The 20,465-nt window shown below is 35.1% G+C and overlaps 1 protein-coding gene across 1 annotated transcript; it reads left to right on the top strand.

The window, feature by feature from the left end:
* The first annotated feature begins 11,187 nt into the window (after positions 1–11,187).
* Positions 11,188–12,613, top strand: LOC142524594 (transcription factor bHLH36-like). Its single transcript, XM_075628627.1, has 3 exons — positions 11,188–11,586; positions 11,725–12,060; positions 12,164–12,613. Exons 1-3 carry the CDS (start codon positions 11,320–11,322, stop codon positions 12,230–12,232), a joined length of 672 nt encoding a protein of 223 aa, XP_075484742.1. The 5' UTR covers positions 11,188–11,319; the 3' UTR covers positions 12,233–12,613.
* The last annotated feature ends 7,852 nt before the right edge of the window (positions 12,614–20,465 follow it).

Below are 20,465 nucleotides of genomic sequence, written 5' to 3'. Positions count from 1 at the left end.
ACTTCTAAAATTTATTTGGCATAAATAATTATTTTAATTTACAACTCAATAATTATTCTAATTATGCCAAATTACCGGATAATTAAATACAGGGCCTTACACATATTTAACTATGTTGTTGAGAATTTAAAAACAAATCTCCCAATTAGTTATATATTTGTATTATAATTTATACATATATACTTAAAAAAACCACACACAACATTTAACCTTATTATGATTGCATACGACATGGGACTAAGCCCAAATGTGTTTCAGAGAATAAAATTAAAATGATAAACAAGAAAATTTCTCCTCAAATTTTGATCAGTTAAATGATTAAAATCAAAACCAGTTTTTTTGAGAGATTCTGTAATTTTTACCAATTTTATTATCCAATTCTCATGTTGCGATATATCAAATTGAGATGAAAGAGACCATTTCCAAGTCAAAGAAGAAACAATCGAAGTTATTAAAAAAAAGTTTCGAACCCTTCAAAATTCGAGCCCAAACCCTTAAAATCGTGGAGAACGTCATTCGATCCTTCTAACTTGGGAAATCTCTCGATCTTCAAACCGCAACACCAAATCTCCTTCAAATCAATTACAATAAAATATAGTACATAGTTTGTTACATGCATGAGATCTGCCGACATAATTGTCTCATATTTACAATTATCCTATAAATATGCAATCAAAAAATATTATTTATTCTATAAATAATATGCATGATGATTACCAAGGTGTAACGACTTGTTTCCGTGAGACTGTCTCACACAAGTTTTTACCTTTAGGTTATATATTTATTTTGTGAGGTTATTATATACTATTATTTAATTAATAATGCATATATCTTTATATATAATATTTATAAAAAACATGAGTATCTTGGATTAAACAAACTTATTACACTATAATCAAATTTTAACCACTTAAACAACCACAACCCAAAATATATCAATTTGTAAGATGATTATAGTAATTATCTTGATATTAAATTTATCATTAACCTACAACCTAAAATCAACACAACAATTTTTTCTTTCTTTCTTCTTATTATTTTATGGCAAAATTATAATTTTTATGTTGTAAGTTGATTTGTTTTGACTTTAGTCTCGCAACTTGTCGAAGTCAGGTTTTATCTAATAACTTGGATTTTTTTATTTGGTTATTTTTTCGAAATAACTAAACTCATCAAATATTGCTTAGTTGACACATGTTAGAATCTATTTAAGCAACATTAAAAGAAAAACAAGTTTTTTCCTCTGATTTTGAAACATTGGATGTCGTTTTCATTTGCACTTAAATGAATTTTAATGCGTATAAAATGAGCTTTATTTTTGGCATGTGAAGCATATAAGAGCATCTCCAATCTCTGCGCCAAAAATGGCGTCAGAGGCCTTCAAAATAGCGCAGCTCCCATTCCCTCTAATTGGCGTCGGAAAATTTAATTTTTTTTTATGTTTTTTTAATTATAAATATTTATATTATAATTATAAATATTATTTATATGATAATATGATATTATTAGTATATTAATTTAATAATTAGATATATTTAAATCATATTTATTCTATTATTTTAATGGTTAGATATTTAATCATAAAATTAAAATATTAAATTATATAAATTTATAAATATATTTTAAAATAATTTTATAATTAAACATCTAACACACAAATTTATTGATTAATATTTAAACATTCAAGTACATAGTTAAAATAAAATACGAATTCGAATTAATTTAAATACAAATATAATAAAAAATAAACAAACTAAATCATCAATAATTTGAAAATTGGATCCAGATCTAGATCTCCAAAATCACCAAAATATTTTTCAAATGTAATATTATTGCAACTATTAAAAATATAATATTGAATATATCCAATATAAAATGTAATTAAAATTATATCACTACATTTAAAAAATATAAATTTAATAACTAATAAAAAAAATAAATAAATAAAATAAAAAGAGTAAGATTTGAAGTAGATGCGTTGGAGATGAATATTGTATTTGGTGCAGAAATTGCACTATTTTAAAATAGAGTTGCTTTAAAATAGAGTTTTGGGTTGGAGATGACCTAAGAGATCAACATGTTAAAAAAATATGAGTTTAATATTAAGAAAGGATGATGACCAAAAAATCCAAATTACACCGTAAAAATTAAATTTTAACAAAATACACGATTAAAATCTAAAATATATAACTTACAAAACTAAAATTACAGTTTTTCATTAACTTTTAAAAGGAATACTCGTCCCAAAATGAGTACTTTGTCCCGGCTATCCAACAGACTCTCATGTGCAGTAACATATTTTTTCACTTTAGAAGGTCTCGATATTTGATCGGGTCTACCGCATGATATATGTACAGTAAAAAAATTATTTTGTCCTATGGTATATATTTTTACATTAAAATGCGACAATTTGAGTCATTTAAAACACGAGTTTGATAAGTAAATACTCACATGTTAAAAACCTTAATAAACGCAGATAAAAAAAATTATTAAATTAATTAAAGTCTAAGTCTCCACGAAATCAATTTGTGCCGCTCAGCACTTAAAATTAAATTTTCAACTCTGTACATAAGATTTTTCAAATCATTTTGATGTTTATTGGCAGTGAATATTATACAATTCATTATTGGTCTTCTATTATTAATACTAATGATTGCTGCTTACACGTTATTTACGTAAGTATTACGTTAATTGTGAATTTATATTAGTAATTATATTATACCCATTAATTTAAAAAAGGACAATTCATTAAAGAACTTATAAAAAAACATATCAAGATATCAAATGGTATGCAAGTTTGTCCAAATTGGAATTTATTCTTATAAAAAGTTATGATTTTAATTCATCGCTTAATTTTTTTTTTATATTTTTAGTCATTTTTTTTTTAATGCTGTGATAATGTCGAACCAATGTCGACGACATCCAACACAATGTCAATAATTTTATGAAAAAATGACTAATTATCAGAAGAAGTCAAGTTACTGTATGAGACATAATTTTAATTAAAATCTAATACACACCAATTTAAATGACACTTTTGCTATTTTACTTTTCCCGTACCCTTTTTACTATATAAAATAGTGTGAATTATTTCTAAATGACAACAAGTCTATTTTTCCCCTATTGATTTAACTTATTAATTTGGAAAAGTCAAAACCCCACTCTACTACTGTAACCCAACAATGTTATTTTAATGTTTACTGTTGGTATTGTCGGCACGAGGGTCAACTTCAGGAATTCTTCCCACGTTTCTTCCAAGAATAAAACTGTAGAATTTGTTCCTTCAAATTTTATTTTATTAAAAAGATAATCGATGCTGGGGGTGGTTAGATTCTTGAATTTGTATTATAAATAAAGCCAAAGTACTCAAAAATTATATTGATGTCAGTCGAGTAAATCGCGTGAGTTGGATGAGCGATTTATCGGGTCAGATATGTGCTTCACGAGAATGCTAGAGGCCGAACAAATAGTACTCGAGTTGAATGATCTGCACACTTTAAGAGCAAAAAACGTTAGTAGAGCGTCGGAAGATTTTCCGACATAGTCACACCGACACTCAAATCAATCAAGTGTATACGTAAAGGAAAATGAGATCTAGAGATTATATATTGAGTGTTTGTGAAAACTGTTTTGTGAGTAGAATGTCTTATGATCAAATAAACCGGGGTAATTATAGGAAAAAAGTTAATGATCATCTTGTTTTCAGTGTTCATACACTTCTCATGGCAGGATGGATGCCCATATCATGCCCTCTGATGCTGTCACAACAACCTATATTGCTTCTGGTTTTGTCACATCACTACTCTTATGTGCGCTGAATGGCATGCTAATGATTTCGAATCATGGCTTCCCACATATTTGGACTTAGAATCTTCAGCTGTCTTCAAGTGTTCGGGTAGTGATCGTGATGCGAGACAATTGACAGCGCCCCGATCTGTTAAATATTCTTACACTGTTCGGGCTATGATGAGAATCCAAGCTTACTGGAGGATGTGCCGGTCTGGACATCCAGTGAAGGTTTACTAAAAAGTCTCATTACACGAGCTAATTATTACCCCGACTTCCCATATCTTTCCGATCTATACCTTGCCTGAGTTCCTGGATGACCCGGGTGCTTCCTGGGATATCACCACTCTCTCCATCTATAATCGGACTAGAACCTCACTCGTTGTTGGATTCGGGCGAGATATTAATTTTTATTTTGAATTTACGCAGGCTAGGGCTGATGAAATCATGATGTAAGACCTAACAATCAAAGAGACAAATTCCTGGCAGAATATGATTCATTTACCTGACCGGACTTTCCATCTCCTCGGGTTGACCCAGTTCAATTTCAACTTGTTCGTTCATTTATTTCAAGATCAATGGCTTGGATCACCTTCTTCTGTCCTATAAATACTAACCGTCTTACTTTATTTCACATTTTTTGTAAGGACCTGGGCCTGCCTCTTTTGGGCCTGCTTGGACTGAGCCAATGCTTCCCTCATGAGAGCCCAAGTACCTTACTCACAGAACTCACCATCCCTGACAGTGGTGTACGTACCTCCCCAGGTTTCGATCCAATGACCTCCAAGACAAGTACATTGATCATTGAAACCTGGTATCGCTTGAGCTAGCTAGCTCAAGCGATACCAGGTTTCAATGATCAATGTACTTGTCCTGGAGGTCAAGTGATAACAGGTTTCAATGATCAATGTACTTGTCCTGGAGGTCATTGGATCGAAACCTGGGGATACACGTGCACCACTGCCAGGGGTGGTGAGTCCTGTGAGTAAGTGCAAGCTGAGCCGGGTCCAGGAACTATGATTGTAGAGTCCATAAGTGGAAGGCCAGGGTCCCAACTCTTTTTGTATAATGGTCTTGTCCTACATTTTTCAAGATGCACAAACTTTTAATTAACACTTTTATTCTCCACAACTTCTGCTTGTCGGTTTGGTGATGCCTTTTCTTTGACATCTCGGGTGAACAACTGATTCCTTGATGACATCCCTTCTTCCTTGTAGGAGTGGAACGGTCTGTATTTCCGTATCAATCTTCCATCTTCTCCTAAATGCCCGATTGGCTTTCGACCCAACCTTCCTGCCTAGTCCGAGCTCCCTGGTTACTACGAAAGTCACGAGCCCTATACCCAGAGTCAGGAGCTCATGGAAAGACGAAAATTTTCCTCTTCTATCCTAATTTTGGAGGAAAACCTAGTGGCCTTTGGGTTGAATGCCAAGGTTGAAGACTCTATGGACAGGGCAATAGACTAGTTTGACGCCTCACGTGCTCAACCTAGTATGTTCCTTCTTTTTTTTACTTCCTTTTGTCTTTTTACACTTTATTGTTTGACAATTTCACGTTCTTTGCAGGTAATCCCGATAGGCAAGAAGCATTCGCTAAGAGAAAAGCCGCTGATAAGGTAGCGGAAGAGAAGAGAGGTTGCCTGTCGAGGCTCGGGAAAAAGCCGATGCTAGGAAAAGGGTTGAGGCCAGTACCACCATCACCCAAGTTGAGCAGAAAGAAACCGGTTGCTCACTTGTCCCTCGGGAATTCCTTGGACCACATCCCCCTTGTTTGTCGGAAGCGGAAGGCCGTAGCTGATCCCAAGATAATCCTTCTGAGTGATACCAAGGAGGGGGCCCTGAGATCTTCTCGAGCAATCGATCCTACCCCCTCTTTATTCGCTCAAGCCTTATTAGAGCCGCACCAACCCAGTCTGCCAAGAGCCTGTGGTAACCTTTTCCTGGAAATAATCTCTTCGGCTATGGTTATACCTGTAAAGAGTTTGACTTCTTCTGCTAAAGAGGATCATCTCGGGGCCTGGGACCCAATCACAAACTGTTCGTGGGAACTTTTCGGACTTTCTCAGTAAGTAATCTTGCCTTGTGTCTTTCCTCAGTTTGTCAATCACAACTCTTCTTATCTTGCCTTTCGTTTACTCAGGGCCTCCAAATGCTTATAGCTGCCTATGAATAGGTCTCTTTGGTAACCAAACAAGAAGCGAGCCGACCAGGGATGCCTGTGAACTCCATGCCCTGGTTAAAGATGAGCTGTATCGAGCTCGGGTGGTACATAATGAGTCTGTAATCGAGATCAAGATGATTTTTGAAGCGGCCTACCAACAGTTAGAAGAGTCCCAAGAGAGCATGAAAAAATCCCAAATAGAGGTCGGGGATGCCATTGCTAGGGCAAACATATTTAGGGCCTAGCTCCTCACTTCGGAGGCACGAGTTCAATCCCTGGTTTAAGAGCTTAATAGTCACAAGGCTCAGGCCAATGAATCAAATTCTGCCCTGGCTACTAGCGGCTATCCGAAGAGTAATGACAAACTTCCTTCTTGCAATCCCAAGAGTTTAAAGTGGTGGTTGAGCACATGGCCTACTCCTTCTTCCGGACAGCCTTTGATAAGTGTCATGAACAGTTTGAAGAGGCCGAACTTCTCTCGGAAGATAAGGAATGCTTCCCAAACTTTGACGGGCTATCAATTTGCTTCTAAAGGATGAGGAAGGTGTAGAAGGAAGGATACCGATGTTGCAGGGTTCGAGGTCCCGAATAATGTAGAATAGGCTGGTAAAAGTTTGTCTTTCTCTTTGAATTTCTGTCCTCTGGGCCTTGATTTTTACTTTTCCGACGTGCGAAAAAAAATTTTTCTTCCTGATTTTACCCATATCCACTTCTTTTTATAATTTTCAAGTAGACCGAGCTAAGATAAGCACAAAAAAATATTCTAAGTGTTGAGAAGTGACTGGACCTTCAAAGTTGGGTTAATGTCATCCAGTCACCTTGATAAATGAATATAAAACTTGTAAAAGTTCTTTGAATGTTAGAAGATAACCGGGCAGGCTTGAATTATTCTTAACACTTGATGAATATTAATCATAAAATTTTATGAGGCCAGGTTTAAGGCACATGGACCTACCCATTTTGGGTCATGTAATCACAGCCCTCATGATATCCTATACAACCCTAGTCACAGAACTCCCCACAACTGGCTGTGGAGTACGTGCCTCCCCTGGTTTCGAACGCAAAACCTCGTCCATGCTATAGGTACTTGGATTAAAGAATCTTGGTACAAATGTGAGTAAGTGTTGCATGGGCTATCATGAGGTCAGTGAGTGCAAGACCCAAAAGGGCTAGGTCTTTTATTGTAAGGCTCATGGACCTGTCTCTTTTGAGTCATGCAATCACATCCCTCATGATACCCTATAGAACTTTAATCACAAAACTCCTCACACACTACAAGAAAAACGCTAAACGACAACGGATAAAATCTGTTGTCGTAGGCCTTTAAAAATTGTTGTAACTGAGGGTGTTGTTGAAATTCCGTTCAACGACAACGGTTTTTATCCGTTGTTGTAGCTCAATTTGCGACGGTCTCCCATCAAGTTGTTGCAGGTAATATTACGGTCTCCCATCAAGTCCGTCGCTAAGTAGCGACGGTTTTTTAATGATGTCCATTGCTAATATTTTTAATAAAATAAAAAAAATTATTTTTAATAATTTAATAAATCTAAAAAAATTACTTATAATCTGACTATGCTAACAATATTCACGATCTTAAGTAACACTCAAAAATTTTAAAAAAATTAAAGCGAAAAAATTTAACCTAAATCGAAACTAAAATCGTGAAAGAGAAAAATTTGAAGTGTTGTGAAGTGGTGTGTTGAAAATGAACCTAGAATGCGGATATTTATAGACAATTTAGCGATGGTGTATGGTTAAACCGTCGCTATTAGGAACAGTAATTTCATTTAACCGTCGCAAATTTAAAAACCGGCGCTCATTTTAGCGATGGTTTTCATTCGTCGCTAATTCAAAATTAGCGGTTTTACGAAAAACCGTCGATATATTTAGCCACAATAGCCTTTTTACCAGTGATTGGAAGAAGTCTTCGTCCCGGAGTTACAATGTAAAGGCTTTAGTTTTGGTCTTGGGGCACCGGAAGGCACTTATAGGACTGCTTTGTTGAACTTACAGATGTATGCCCACAATGACTCGTCCTCACTTTGTTTCACCTCGAATAGACTGAAAGCAATTTTCTTTTACCTCTTGCTGCTGCTAAAGTGGTGCAAGAAAATGCTCTTGTAGACATCCAAAGAGTGTGTGCTTTGTGGCTTGACCTTTTCAAACCACCGTTGAGCTTAGTCCATCAACTTGGTCAAGAAAGCTTTGCACTCGATCTTATCCTCGTAGCAATGCAGCATGGTAATGTTCTCGAACAAGATCAATTTTTCTTTGGGATCGGTGTTACCATCATACTCTCTGACTTTGGTCGACTTGTAGTAGATAGGTAGGGCTCATTAACTATTTGAGGGTTGAAATAACACCCTTCTGATTGGACTCAAGTGGTTTGGGAGGACACGATTTTCCTTGCAACTTTTTTCCATCTTTCTTAAATCTACGAATTTCGTCCTTTTTTATTTTGTCCTGGGGATTAGATTCACCTATGATATGTCTTCTTGATGCATATGACAGTTGGTGGGAGGTAACTTTTCTGCAACAGATTTCTGGACAGCCACTGCTATCCACTGGGTTAGCTGTTCTAGATTGATTGTTAAAGTTTGCTGAGGAGGTGGATTCACTAGGGGACCTCTGAGTCTATGATCTCCATCCTGGAATCATCCTTATACACTGATTTTCGGGTGGAAACTATATCTATGTAATCGATTTTTTTCCCACAAACGACGCCAATGATCTCAGTTAGGTAAATCGGGCGAGCTGGATGAGCGATTTGCTGGGCCAGATATATGATTCACGAGAATGCTAGAGACCGAGTAAATAGTACTCGAGCTGAATAATCTACACACTTTTAAGAATAGAGAACGTTAGAGGGGCGGTAGAAGGTTTTTTGGCATAGTTATTCCAACCTCAAGTCAGTCAAGTGTTTACGTAAATGAAAATACGATATAGAGAATATATATTGAGTGCTTGTGAATAGTTTTTTAGCGAGTAGAATGTCTTATGATAGAGTAAACCTGAGTATTTATAATGGATAAGTAAATGATGACCTTGTTTTCAGTGCTCTACCACTCCTTGTGGCAAGATGGAAGCCCATACCCACCCTTCCTCCTGACACTATCACAACTGAAAACCCATATTGCTTCTAGTCTTGTTACGTCACCCTTACGTACGCTGAATGACATGCTAATGAATTCGAAGCATGGCTTACCACACTTGTGGGCTTAGATTCTCCAGCTGTCTCGAAGTGCTCGGGTAGTGATTGTGCTGCAAGAACATCGACAGGTCCCCTGCTTTGTTAAATATTCTTACACCGTCTGGGCTAAGCTGAGAATCCGGGCTTACTGGAGCATGTGCTAGTCTGATCATCCAGGGAAGGTTTACTGAAGAGTCTCTTTACTCGGGCAGGTTCTTACCCCAGTTTCCCTTATATTTTCGATCTATCCTCTGCCTATGTTCTAGGATGACTCGGGCACTTCCCGGGGTATCATATATACTAGTATCAGATCTAAAATAGCTTATACTCAAGTATCATATATTAGTACCATATTTTCATTGTTATGTACTGAATTTCATATGAAAAGACAAATGTGTCATTAATACCAATATTTGTTATACATATTTGGATACTCAAAAATCATATATTAGTATCAAATCTGAAATAATTAGTTCTCAAATATAGTATATTAGTATCATATTTTTATTTATTTTTTTATCGATTTTCATCTGAGAAAAAAACATGGCTCGGAGAGTGCACACACATTTTGTCGTGGATTAACGAGTGCAACCACATTATTTTTCTAACAAGAATTGAATGCAAATTAAGTTTTGGTGTGGTGATTTAAAGCAAATTACCTTTTTTCCTTAAAATATTATTTTCTCATAATATCATTATTTTTGAATGAAACAAAATACAATACAATAAAATAAAACCTCGGATATTAATTTTAAAAATTACTTTAACCACAATAATATTTCACACAAAAATTTATTATATATAAATAAATATTTATATTTAAATTTAATTGTATGCACGCAATTGCTTGCAAAAGTTTGCTAGTACCTATAATGTTGCCTTGTGCATACCCAAAAATTAACTAGTTTCAACCGTCAAACCCCTTCAACCCATCAAATGATTATGTTCGTAACAGTTTTTTATATTTAAAATTTGAACTTCAATATTTATAGCATAAATTGAATAAAAAAATTCAAAAAAAGCCCGCAACACAATTTCAACCAAATATTAAAGGAACAATTCTTGCAATCCAATAATTCATAAAAATCTCACAACAAAATAATTAACTATTAAAGTATAAATAAGCCATAAAAAACCATATAAAAGAAAATTTCAAAGAGGAAAGTTGGATGTTTATAATTGAGAGTAATAATATTTTACTCTAACAAAAACCTAAAGAGTAAGTCTCTTGTCAGACGATCTGACGAATCTTTATCTGTGAGACGGATCAACCCCACCGATATTCAAATAAAAAGTAATCATTTTCGCATAAAAAATGATACTTATTCATGGATGAACCAAATAAGATATCTGTATCAGAAAATAAGACTCGTGAGACCGTCTCACACAAGTTTTTGCCAATCCTAAATGACATGGGAATGGGTTGATTATTGTAAAATCTATTACCCGATACATACCCGTTCGAATACAAAAATTGAATACTCATATCCAACTCTTACTCATATAACACTACTCAAACTTAATCCAAACGAGTTGAGTTATGGTTAGATATCCGTTCTATCCGCACACATTGTTATCCCTAGTTGCAATTGTTCGGAAAACAACAAAGAAAAGATGGCCATTGTATAACTTAATTAGTACATGAGACAACTAAAAAATCAATTTTACCTTTAAATAAAATTGCTTTTAAAACTAACTACACATTTTATTGCTTAAAATTTTAAAAATAAATTTATATTTAATTAAAAATAATATTATAATAAATTAAATAAGAAATAAATATTATACTCTTCATATAAAAATTGTAAAATTATTAATTAATAAAATAATATATCAGTTGATAAATTATATACTAAAATATAAAATATTTTCAAAATATTTAAATATACAATAAGTTTATTTTTTAGTTTAATAATATACTAAATTAAATAAGTACAATAATTCATCTATCATTTTATAATTAATCAAAAAGTTTTCACACCAAAATAAAATTTTGTTCATTTAAAATTATAGTTGTGGGGTCATTTCTTCAATCTCCTATATTTCGAGCATCTTGCAATGGATCCACACCACCAAATTAGGGCCATTCCAGATCTCAACCCCTAACCAACCAAATCTTCTTCCTTATTATAAATTTCAAGAAATCCGAGAAGATAGGATTTGGAGATTTGTATTTATTAAAGATGTTTCCTTTACAACAAAGAGATGAGCTGGTTTTCGGAGCCCCTTCCACCCACCCAGGTGAAGTAATCCTACATAATCAGTTCGCGAATCACGCTTTTCCTGATAATGATCTTACTGATAATAATACCAAAGAAAGCAAAAGAAAGAGGAGCGATGAATGCAATGTGAAGAGGGTTTTGCACAGAGAAAATGAGCGGCACAGAAGGCAAGAAATGGCTAATCTCTACGCTTCTCTTCGGACCCTTCTGCCTCTTGAGTATATCAAGGTCCGAGAGAAAGATTCTCAAACCCTTTTCGTTTTTTCCAAGTTTGAGTCTATCCATCTGGTTATTTTCTAGCAGGTACTAAGTTTGTGCTAGCTATGATTTTATTTTCCTCATATCTGAGTTGTTGATGCTACATAGGGGAAGCGCTCAGTGTCAGATCACATGCAGGAGGCTGTGAATTACATAAAACACATGCAGAAGCGTATTCTAGAACTGAAAATGCGACGAGAAAAGCGATCTAATTTCTCAGGGACAAAAATGGCAAGTTCAAATAGTAACGAAAAATTGGTCAATCGTGTGGTGGTGACTCCGGGCCGGGAAGGAGTGGAGATTCTTATCAGCAGCAGCTGCAAAAGTTTCGGTCTCGGGCTCTCGGGCGTGCTACAGGAGCTTCAGGCCAGAGGCCTAAATGTTGTTTCTTGTCTTTCCACCAAAGAAAATGATCAGAGATTTCTTCACAAAATCCATGCCGAGGTAAAGTTTCTGATAATCAGAATGATGAATTAGCTAGGTTTTTTTAGTTCTTTTTATCCACTTTTCTTCTGATTTTTTTTCTGCTTGATTCATATATTTGCAGTTGATTGATGATCTTAAAGACATTGACTTACCCGTTATGCAAGAAAGACTGCTCCATTTGATTAATTAATGGAGACGAATGGATCTGTCAGATCTCTTCCTGGGTTTTTTCGAGACTGATGAGCGTTGTCCCGGCAGGAGAATCTGAACTTTACATTGTACACATGTGGGAATTGTGTTTCCATTAATGGTTATATTGTTTTAGGTTTTTCTCGTTATTTGAAATAAGATTTTTTAGATCAACCAATTGAGGATTGGGTTTTATTTCTGTCCGTAAATATACCTTGTTCAGTTCCCCTGGATCCTTATTCGAGAGATTCTTCGTAACACTGTTCTTTTTGTGTGTGTGTGTGTGTGTGTGTGTGTGTTGCACTTGCTGGTTAGCGTTTCTGTGCAGATACATTTGTTGTATGCACAAACTTTCTGGAACAATTGATGTTCAGTTCGGTTCTGTTTGTTAGCCTCTTGTGATTAAGTCTCTGTGCAATAAGCCAAATACTTCGTTACGAAGTACATATCGTGGTACGAGATGCATAACGAACATTGAATCATTGTTCGGAAAAATGGGGCACTACACTCACCTGGTGGAGTGTATCATGTATGTCGTGTCTCCGCGCGGTTCCATCCATTAGTCCTCTTCTATTCTTTAATAGCTTGTAAGCCCTTCTGTTGCAGGAGTAGTGCCCGTCTTTACTCTCTTAATTCATTGCAAAGTTTTGATGTATTATAACGTGGTTTGAGCTGTGCCTAACTATTCAGTTGCTGAAACGGTGGCGGAGCTGGCTGGAGTTTGGCTTATCATAAGCGGGGAAATTATACTCCAATTGTCAGTAGGGGAGAGCAAAATTCTAAATTTATGTGCGAAGAATATATTGAAGTGTATAAATTAGCTTCTGTATATTTGATGATCATCCAAGCCACCTTCAAATGATCGAGATTGGATCTTGCAGCAACAGGTCAATTTGTTTTACCAGCAATGTGTCAGAGTAGGTGTCCAGCTGTGATACCTTTGTCCCACATCTTAAAAATGAAAGATTTAAAATGAGTTTATAATGGCTTACAAATGGACTTTTATAGCAACTTAGGGTTAATCATTTTCGTAAAGCGAGGACGAATACGAAGTAGTTGCTATAGGGGTCCATTGTGCAGTCACGCAGCCGCGGGCCTGTGCTCGGGGCGTGACACCAGCAAGTCAACTTGTGGCTTGGACTTTATCGAATCTTATTAAAATTATCTTTATTTTAATAACATTTTACGATTTAATCTAATTATAACATTCACTTTATCTGTATACTTATGCAAACTTCATAGATAAAGTTCTTGAATATACTATAAATACCATGAGGTTCACGAGTCTAGTGTCATGTGAAGGGAAATATAATTTTCATATTAAATTAATTTTCCTAATATTATCTTTTCCTTGTTGATTTGATTGAGTATAATATTTAATTATGGTTTTCCTTTCTAGATAATTATGTTAAGATTTTATTGTGATATAATATCTCCCTTAAATTTAATTTCATATTGATAAGATTATGTGGAATATTCTGTTTGCCTTTTCTAGATATTATATTTATGATAATGATTTAATGAGATATGGTATCAATGTTTAAAAAGAGTTTATTTCTAATTAAACTCTCAATTTCCTTGTGCAATAGGTTTCCTTGAAGAATAAAAGTCTACATCTATAAATAAGAGATCTAGGACATTGTTGAAGCTCTATCTCTCACTCTCTCTTCTCTCTCTCTTGTGCACAAGCCTTCTCGATTATTGATACACGCACTTTGAAGAGAACTCTTGGATCGAGGATTCACGCAAACTTTTAAGAGAGAGCTTTTTCGATTTTTATGGTTTTCACTCTTCGCTTGTAGGTTTTCATGAATGCATAACTGATGCACTTTTGCACGTCGAGATTTCAGAGACAAATAATTCTACAAAGACGTTGTTGTTTTGAAGAGTGCTGGACGTGTTGCCTTGAATGTTGGAAACATCTGCAGACAACTTCCGTGACGAAGTTGGCTGAAGAGTGTTCCTGTGACTCCAATTTTTGACACACGTTTCTTTTGCTTTCTTGTTCACGTTTTAATATTGTTGGTAGTTTTAGAAAGCTTTATTTTCTCAACTTGTTGAGAAAATTGATTTTTGTCATAATCACTAGTGATATGTTTTTGTAATCGGTTTGATTTTCTAGTGATTAATTTTTGTCATAAGGCACCGTACAAGTATTTATACTTGTGTAAATTTAATCTTGTTCATCTATTTATTTAAAAGTCAATTTGTGTTACAAAATATAATATTCCGCTGCATATTGTCCGAGATGTTGTAACATCTGGCACAACACTTAATTCTGATAAAACACAAATTTACTATTTTACATCATATTCTGATATTTTTATTATTTGTGGTATCTCTTGAACAAAATAAGTTCTTACAAGTGGTATCAGAGCCTACTCTTGATATACTAAGTGTTGATTCTGGTTTTTGTTTTGTTTAACAGAAATATTTAAATGGACACATCACTTGCAAACGGAGCACTTCGACCACCAGCTCCTAAACCTCCTGTCCAACAACAGTTTCGACCAAGGAATGAAGAAAAACGCTGGTTGCAAATGAATCCTTTAGGTGTTGCCCTAGGTGTTGCCACACCTGGTCGCAACATCTGCAAAAAATCAGTGTGTTTGAAATCCACAACTTCTGGAAATTCGAGTGGAGATGATGAATCAGAAGCTGATGATGAAGAGATGACTCTTGAGAGTGTTCAAAAGCTTTATAAAGAATTGTTTGAGGATTGGACCAAAAGAAACAAGCTTAACTCCACTCTTGTAAAGGAAAACACTGATCTAAGAGCCGTGGTTGCCAAACTTGAAGTAATTTTGAGCAAAAAAGACTTAGAACTTGGCAAGGCCAAGGATGAGCTTCGAACAGCAACTGAGACTTTATCCAAGTTTAATTCAAGCACATCCAAGTTTGATTCCATACTTTTGATGGGAAGATATGACAAGAAAGGCTTAGGCTTCAAAGACAGTGTGTTTGAAATTGGTGAATATTCCAAATCAACAGTCTTTGTGAAAGGGAAAGCTGATGCATCCATAAAGCCACAACACATACCCTCAATCAAAAGTTCTCCACCAAAAAGACAACATGTTGCACTCGCTCCAAAGAAAAGAAAACGCAGGTATGTATGTCACTACTGTTTTAAACCTGGACATATCAGACCCTACTGTTTTAAACTCAGGGATGACTGCTTGAATCGAAAGTCGAGCCGGATGTTGCCCCGAATGTTGTCCAACATTTCCCGCAAAACCTCCAACCATCGACCTACAGTAAGACAAATTTGGGTACTAAAGGTAAAAACTCACTGTAATGTTGTCTATAATCCTTTAAAAACTAACACTGCAGGTCATTGGTACTTTGATAGTAGAAGATCTCGCCATATGACAGGATTACGAGAATATCTCACTGATTATGTTGATCAAAAAGGTGGTAGAGTAACCTATGGAGGGGGAGCTAAAGGAAGGATTGTTGGAAAGGGAACATTAAATGTTGAAGGACCTACCAAAGCTCCACAATGTGCTTCATGTTGAAGGATTAAATTCGAATTTGATAAGCATAAGTCAACTGTGTGATGATAATTTGCATGTCGAGTTTGATAAACATACGTGTGAAGTGTTTGATGAAACTAACTTGTGCATTATGACATGTACAAGGTATTCGGACAATTGCTACCAAATAGGTGAAGAACTTTTATGCAAACATGCAGAAGTTAGTGAACTTGACCTATGGCATCAAAAACATGGAAATGCTAGTTTCAAAACCCTGAAGAATTTGAGTAAGTACGATGCTGTACGAGGTATGGCTAACCTATCATCTAGTACACCATATTTTTGTGGAGACTGTCAAAAGAGTAAGCAAACTCGCGTGTCACATCACATGTTGCCCTATTTTGGGACAACACGTTGCCTCGAATTGCTACACATGGATCTTATGGGTCCTTGTGGAAGTGGAAAATTTTGGAGGCAAGAAGTATTCCTTTGTTTGTGTTGATGATTTCTCACGGTTTTAATGGGTCAGTTTTATTAGGGAGAAATCAGATACCTTCAGTACGTTTTAAAAAATGGTCACAAGAATCACAAACTTTCATGGTTTGAAGGTAAGAAGAATCAGGACTGACCATGGTAAGGAATTTGAGAATTCTTCATTCTCATCTTTTTGTGACAAGAAATGTATTTCACATGAATTTTCTGCTCCAAAGAAACCACAACAAAATGGGATAGCCGAACGTAAGAATAGAACACTTCAAGAAATGGCAAGGGTGATGTTGACTTCAAAGTGCATTTCAAAGCGTTTTTGGGCAGAAGCCCTTAACACCGCATGTCATATTTCAAATAATGTGTATTTGAGAAGTCGGTTCGACTATGACATCGTATGAGATAATTATGGGAAAGAAGCATAACCTTAAATATTTTCATGTTTTTGGTTGTGAGTGCTATGTTTTGAATGACAGGGATCAACTTGCAAAATTTGATTCAAAGAGTGATAAGTGTTTGTTTTTGGGATATGCAACTAGTAGTCGTGCTTACTGCATGTTTAATTTACGAACTAGGACTATTATAGAATCCATTAATGTTGCTTTTGATGACTGTGCAGGTTTGAAAAAGAAAACAGCTGAAGATGATGTGGAAAACCTACTGAAAATTCCAATCATACTGGAAATGCAGATGTTCCTCCAGATGTTGCAACACCTAGCACAACACGTGACACTGAAGTCACTAAAGATGAGGATGAAACGAATAGCGATGATGACGCAGTAGATGATGGACAGAATATTCCAAGTAAAATTCAGAAAAACCATCCATCATCTCAAATAATTAGAAGTATGCATGAAGGTGTCCAAACTCGAAAGAAAGAAAAAGTGGATTACCGAAAGATGGCTGGACTTATTTGCATGAGCTCCTTATACTCACAGATTGAGTGAATATCTACTGGAAATTGGCTTCAAACGAGGTGAGGTACACAAAATTCTTTTTATTCATAAATCTAAAGGTGAGATTCTTATTTGTCAACTCTATGTTGATGATATAATTTTTGGTTCCTCATCTCAAAAGCATGCTGATAATTTTGTTGAGTGCATGTCATGTACATTTGAAATGAGCATGGTTGGTGAATTAAGTTTCTTTCTTGGTTTACAAATAAAACAAATGCATTATGACATCTTTTTGTGTCACTTTCAACTGCTGAATCCGAATATGTGGCAGCAAGAAGTGGTTGCACTCAACTTTTGTAGATGAATCAAGTGATAGAAGACTATGGATTTAAAAATGAAACTTTAATTGTGTACTGTGATAATTCTAGTGCAATTGGCATTTCAAAAAATCTAGTACAACACTCTCGAACTAAACACATTGACATTAGACATCACTTTATTCGAGATTTAGTAGAAAAAGGATTGATTCGGATGGAATTTGTTGATACAAATAACCAATTGGCTGACATATTCACAAAAGCATTAGACTTTGAGAGATTCTCCAACCTTAGGAAATCTCTCAGCATGTGTTCTGCCTGATCATTCATGGATGTTGTCCCAGATGTTACAACATCTCGGACAACACCTAACATGCATGTGCATTTTTAGGATTCGGCATTCTGCATTACATTCACACTGTTATATGATGTGTTATCACAATGATGTATAATCTTCTGGTGCACTTACAATTTCTTGTTCTATCTAAACTTAACACACTTGGATATGCTTAACAATCTGATTAAATCACAAAGTAGTTGAAGGATGATCATGTATTCCATGACATTGTCCCATACGAAAAGTGACTTGAAAAGATTAAAAAACAAAAAACAAAACAAAAAAACAAAACAAAACAAAAACAAAATCAATATGCTATGTATCAGAAGACAAGATGGGAAAAAGCTACCTAAAAGAGTCCAATGAAGATTGTGCTTTTAGTGTGGGAGCTGCTACCTCTTCTGAATTTCATACAGAAGGTAAAATAGAAGAAATTAGAAAAACCTACCTAGAGGAGTCCTAAAGAAGACCGTTCTTCTAGTGTGGGAGCTACTACTTCTATGATCAGAAAGCTGTTAAGTCACCAAGTGTGAAGAAAAATCAAAATTGCTTTTCTGGAATTGTGCGTGTTGTCAGAAGATGTTGCCAACATTTGTGAAAACACTTCATTTGTGAACATATCTCATATTTGTTTTCATGTTTCCATTTCTGTTACATTATGTTATTAGACATAAATAGGTCATGCATAAACATAACATTGTGAATATTGTTGTGTCATGAGGTATGAGTATTTCAACAGAGAAAATTCGTTGAAAATCCAGATTTTACGAAAAATTGAATATGTGTGATTTTTGATGGTTCAGTGTTGTTAAATCGATGTGGGTTTCAATTCAGGAAATTTATTTTTGAAATGATTTTTGACGCAATTATCTCAGTAATTTTGGATAGTGTTACGAGCTAAAGTTGATCTTGTCTCCTACGAGATATCAGTTTCTGACTATCGTCTGGCTATAGAGGTAGATGTCCATTCTGGACAAAAAGGGGGAGAAGACGTGACTCAAACTCAAGGGAGTGTGAATTGAAAGGATCAAATGATACCATCTATCTGATACCTTTGCTTGATTTCGTTTTTAATGTTCTGCTTTGTTAAGGTTCTGCTTCCGTGATGTTTTTATATTTTAATGAACTGCTAATGATTTTTGCAGGTGGTGTCTCAGGTGTTGCCAACACAACGAACAACACCCGTACTAACTTGATGTTATTCAGGGGGAGAAAAATTCTCATATTAAGGGGAGTTAACTGGAGTTCAACTGAGAAATTGAGTTTGATTTGATTTTGTCCAGAAAGGCAAAAAGGGGGAGATTGAAGGGAAATATAATTTCCATATTAAATTAATTTTCCTAATATTATCTTTTCCTTGTTGATTTGATTGAGTATAATATTTAATTATGGTTTTTCTTTCTAGATAATTATGTTAAGATTTTATTGTGATATAATATCTCCCTTAAATTTAATTTCATATTGATAAGATTATGTGGAATATTATGTTTGCCTTTTCTAGATATTATATTTATGATAATGATTTAATGAGCTATGGTATCAATGTTTAAAAAGAGTTTATTTCTAATTAAACTCTCAATTTCCTTGTGCAATAGGTTTCCTTGAAGAATAAAAGTCTACATCTATAAATAAGAGATCTAGGACATTGTTGAAGCTCTATCTCTCACTCTCTCTTCTCTCTCTCTTGTGCACAAGCCTTCTCGATTATTGATACACGCACTTTGAAGAGAACTCTTGGATTGAGGATTCACGCAAACTTTTAAGAGAGAGCTTTTTCGATTTTTATGGTTTTCACTCTTCGCTTGTAGGTTTTCATGAATGCATAACTGATGCACTTTTGCACGTCGAGATTTCAGAGACAAATAATTCTACAAAGACGTTGTTGTTTTGAAGAGTACTGGATGTGTTGCTTTGAATGTTGGAAACATCTACAGACAACATCCGGGACGAAGTTGGCTGAAGAGTGTTTCTATGACTCCAGTTTTTTACACACGTTTCTTTTGCTTTCTTGTTCACGTTTTAATATTTTTGGTAGTTTTAGAAAGCTTTATTTTCTCAACTTGTTGAAAAAATTGATTTTTGTCATAATCACTAGTGATATGTTGTGGGGACCCGGGCTCTAACTCAATTCTTTTCGGGATTAATCGGATCCTTGTTCAAAAATACGGGTCAAAATTTTGCTTTTAACATTAAATCAATGTTTACAACTCAAGCACAAGATAATTCTATATTCATTTCATTACAACAAACAGAATATACATGCCTCGTTTTATTCATATTCTACAAACCAGTAATTAAATACAGTACATATCAAAAGTACAACTACTAGTTCATCTGCTACGCCCGTGATCACCACGCTATGTCCATCTCTCATCTCTGTCGCGACCCTGATCCTGCCCCACCTGTTGTTATGCACACATACAGACATAACAACAGCCGAAAACTCCGGTGAGAACAAATCCCAGTATAAAACATGTATACATGCTGATACATAATCATGAATCATGGCAATAATAGTGGGCTCCATAGTCTATGAAACCAATCTATATAAACATGCAATTCAAATCAAATCATGTCTTGACTTGACTCGACTCTACTCTAGGGATCCCGGTGTGAATAAGACGTCACTGTATGTCACCTACCCTCCCAATCGGGGTAACTGTACGTCTTATTCCTAGACTTCGGTCATGTCTGTATCGAATGTCTACAATCGGAGTGAATCTGA

Source organism: Primulina tabacum, chromosome 14, assembly GCF_025594145.1.
Source record: "Primulina tabacum isolate GXHZ01 chromosome 14, ASM2559414v2, whole genome shotgun sequence".
NCBI classification, from domain to species: domain Eukaryota; kingdom Viridiplantae; phylum Streptophyta; class Magnoliopsida; order Lamiales; family Gesneriaceae; genus Primulina; species Primulina tabacum.
The sequence above is the reverse complement of the archived record's forward strand: the minus strand, read 5'-3'. Positions and strand labels throughout refer to the sequence as shown.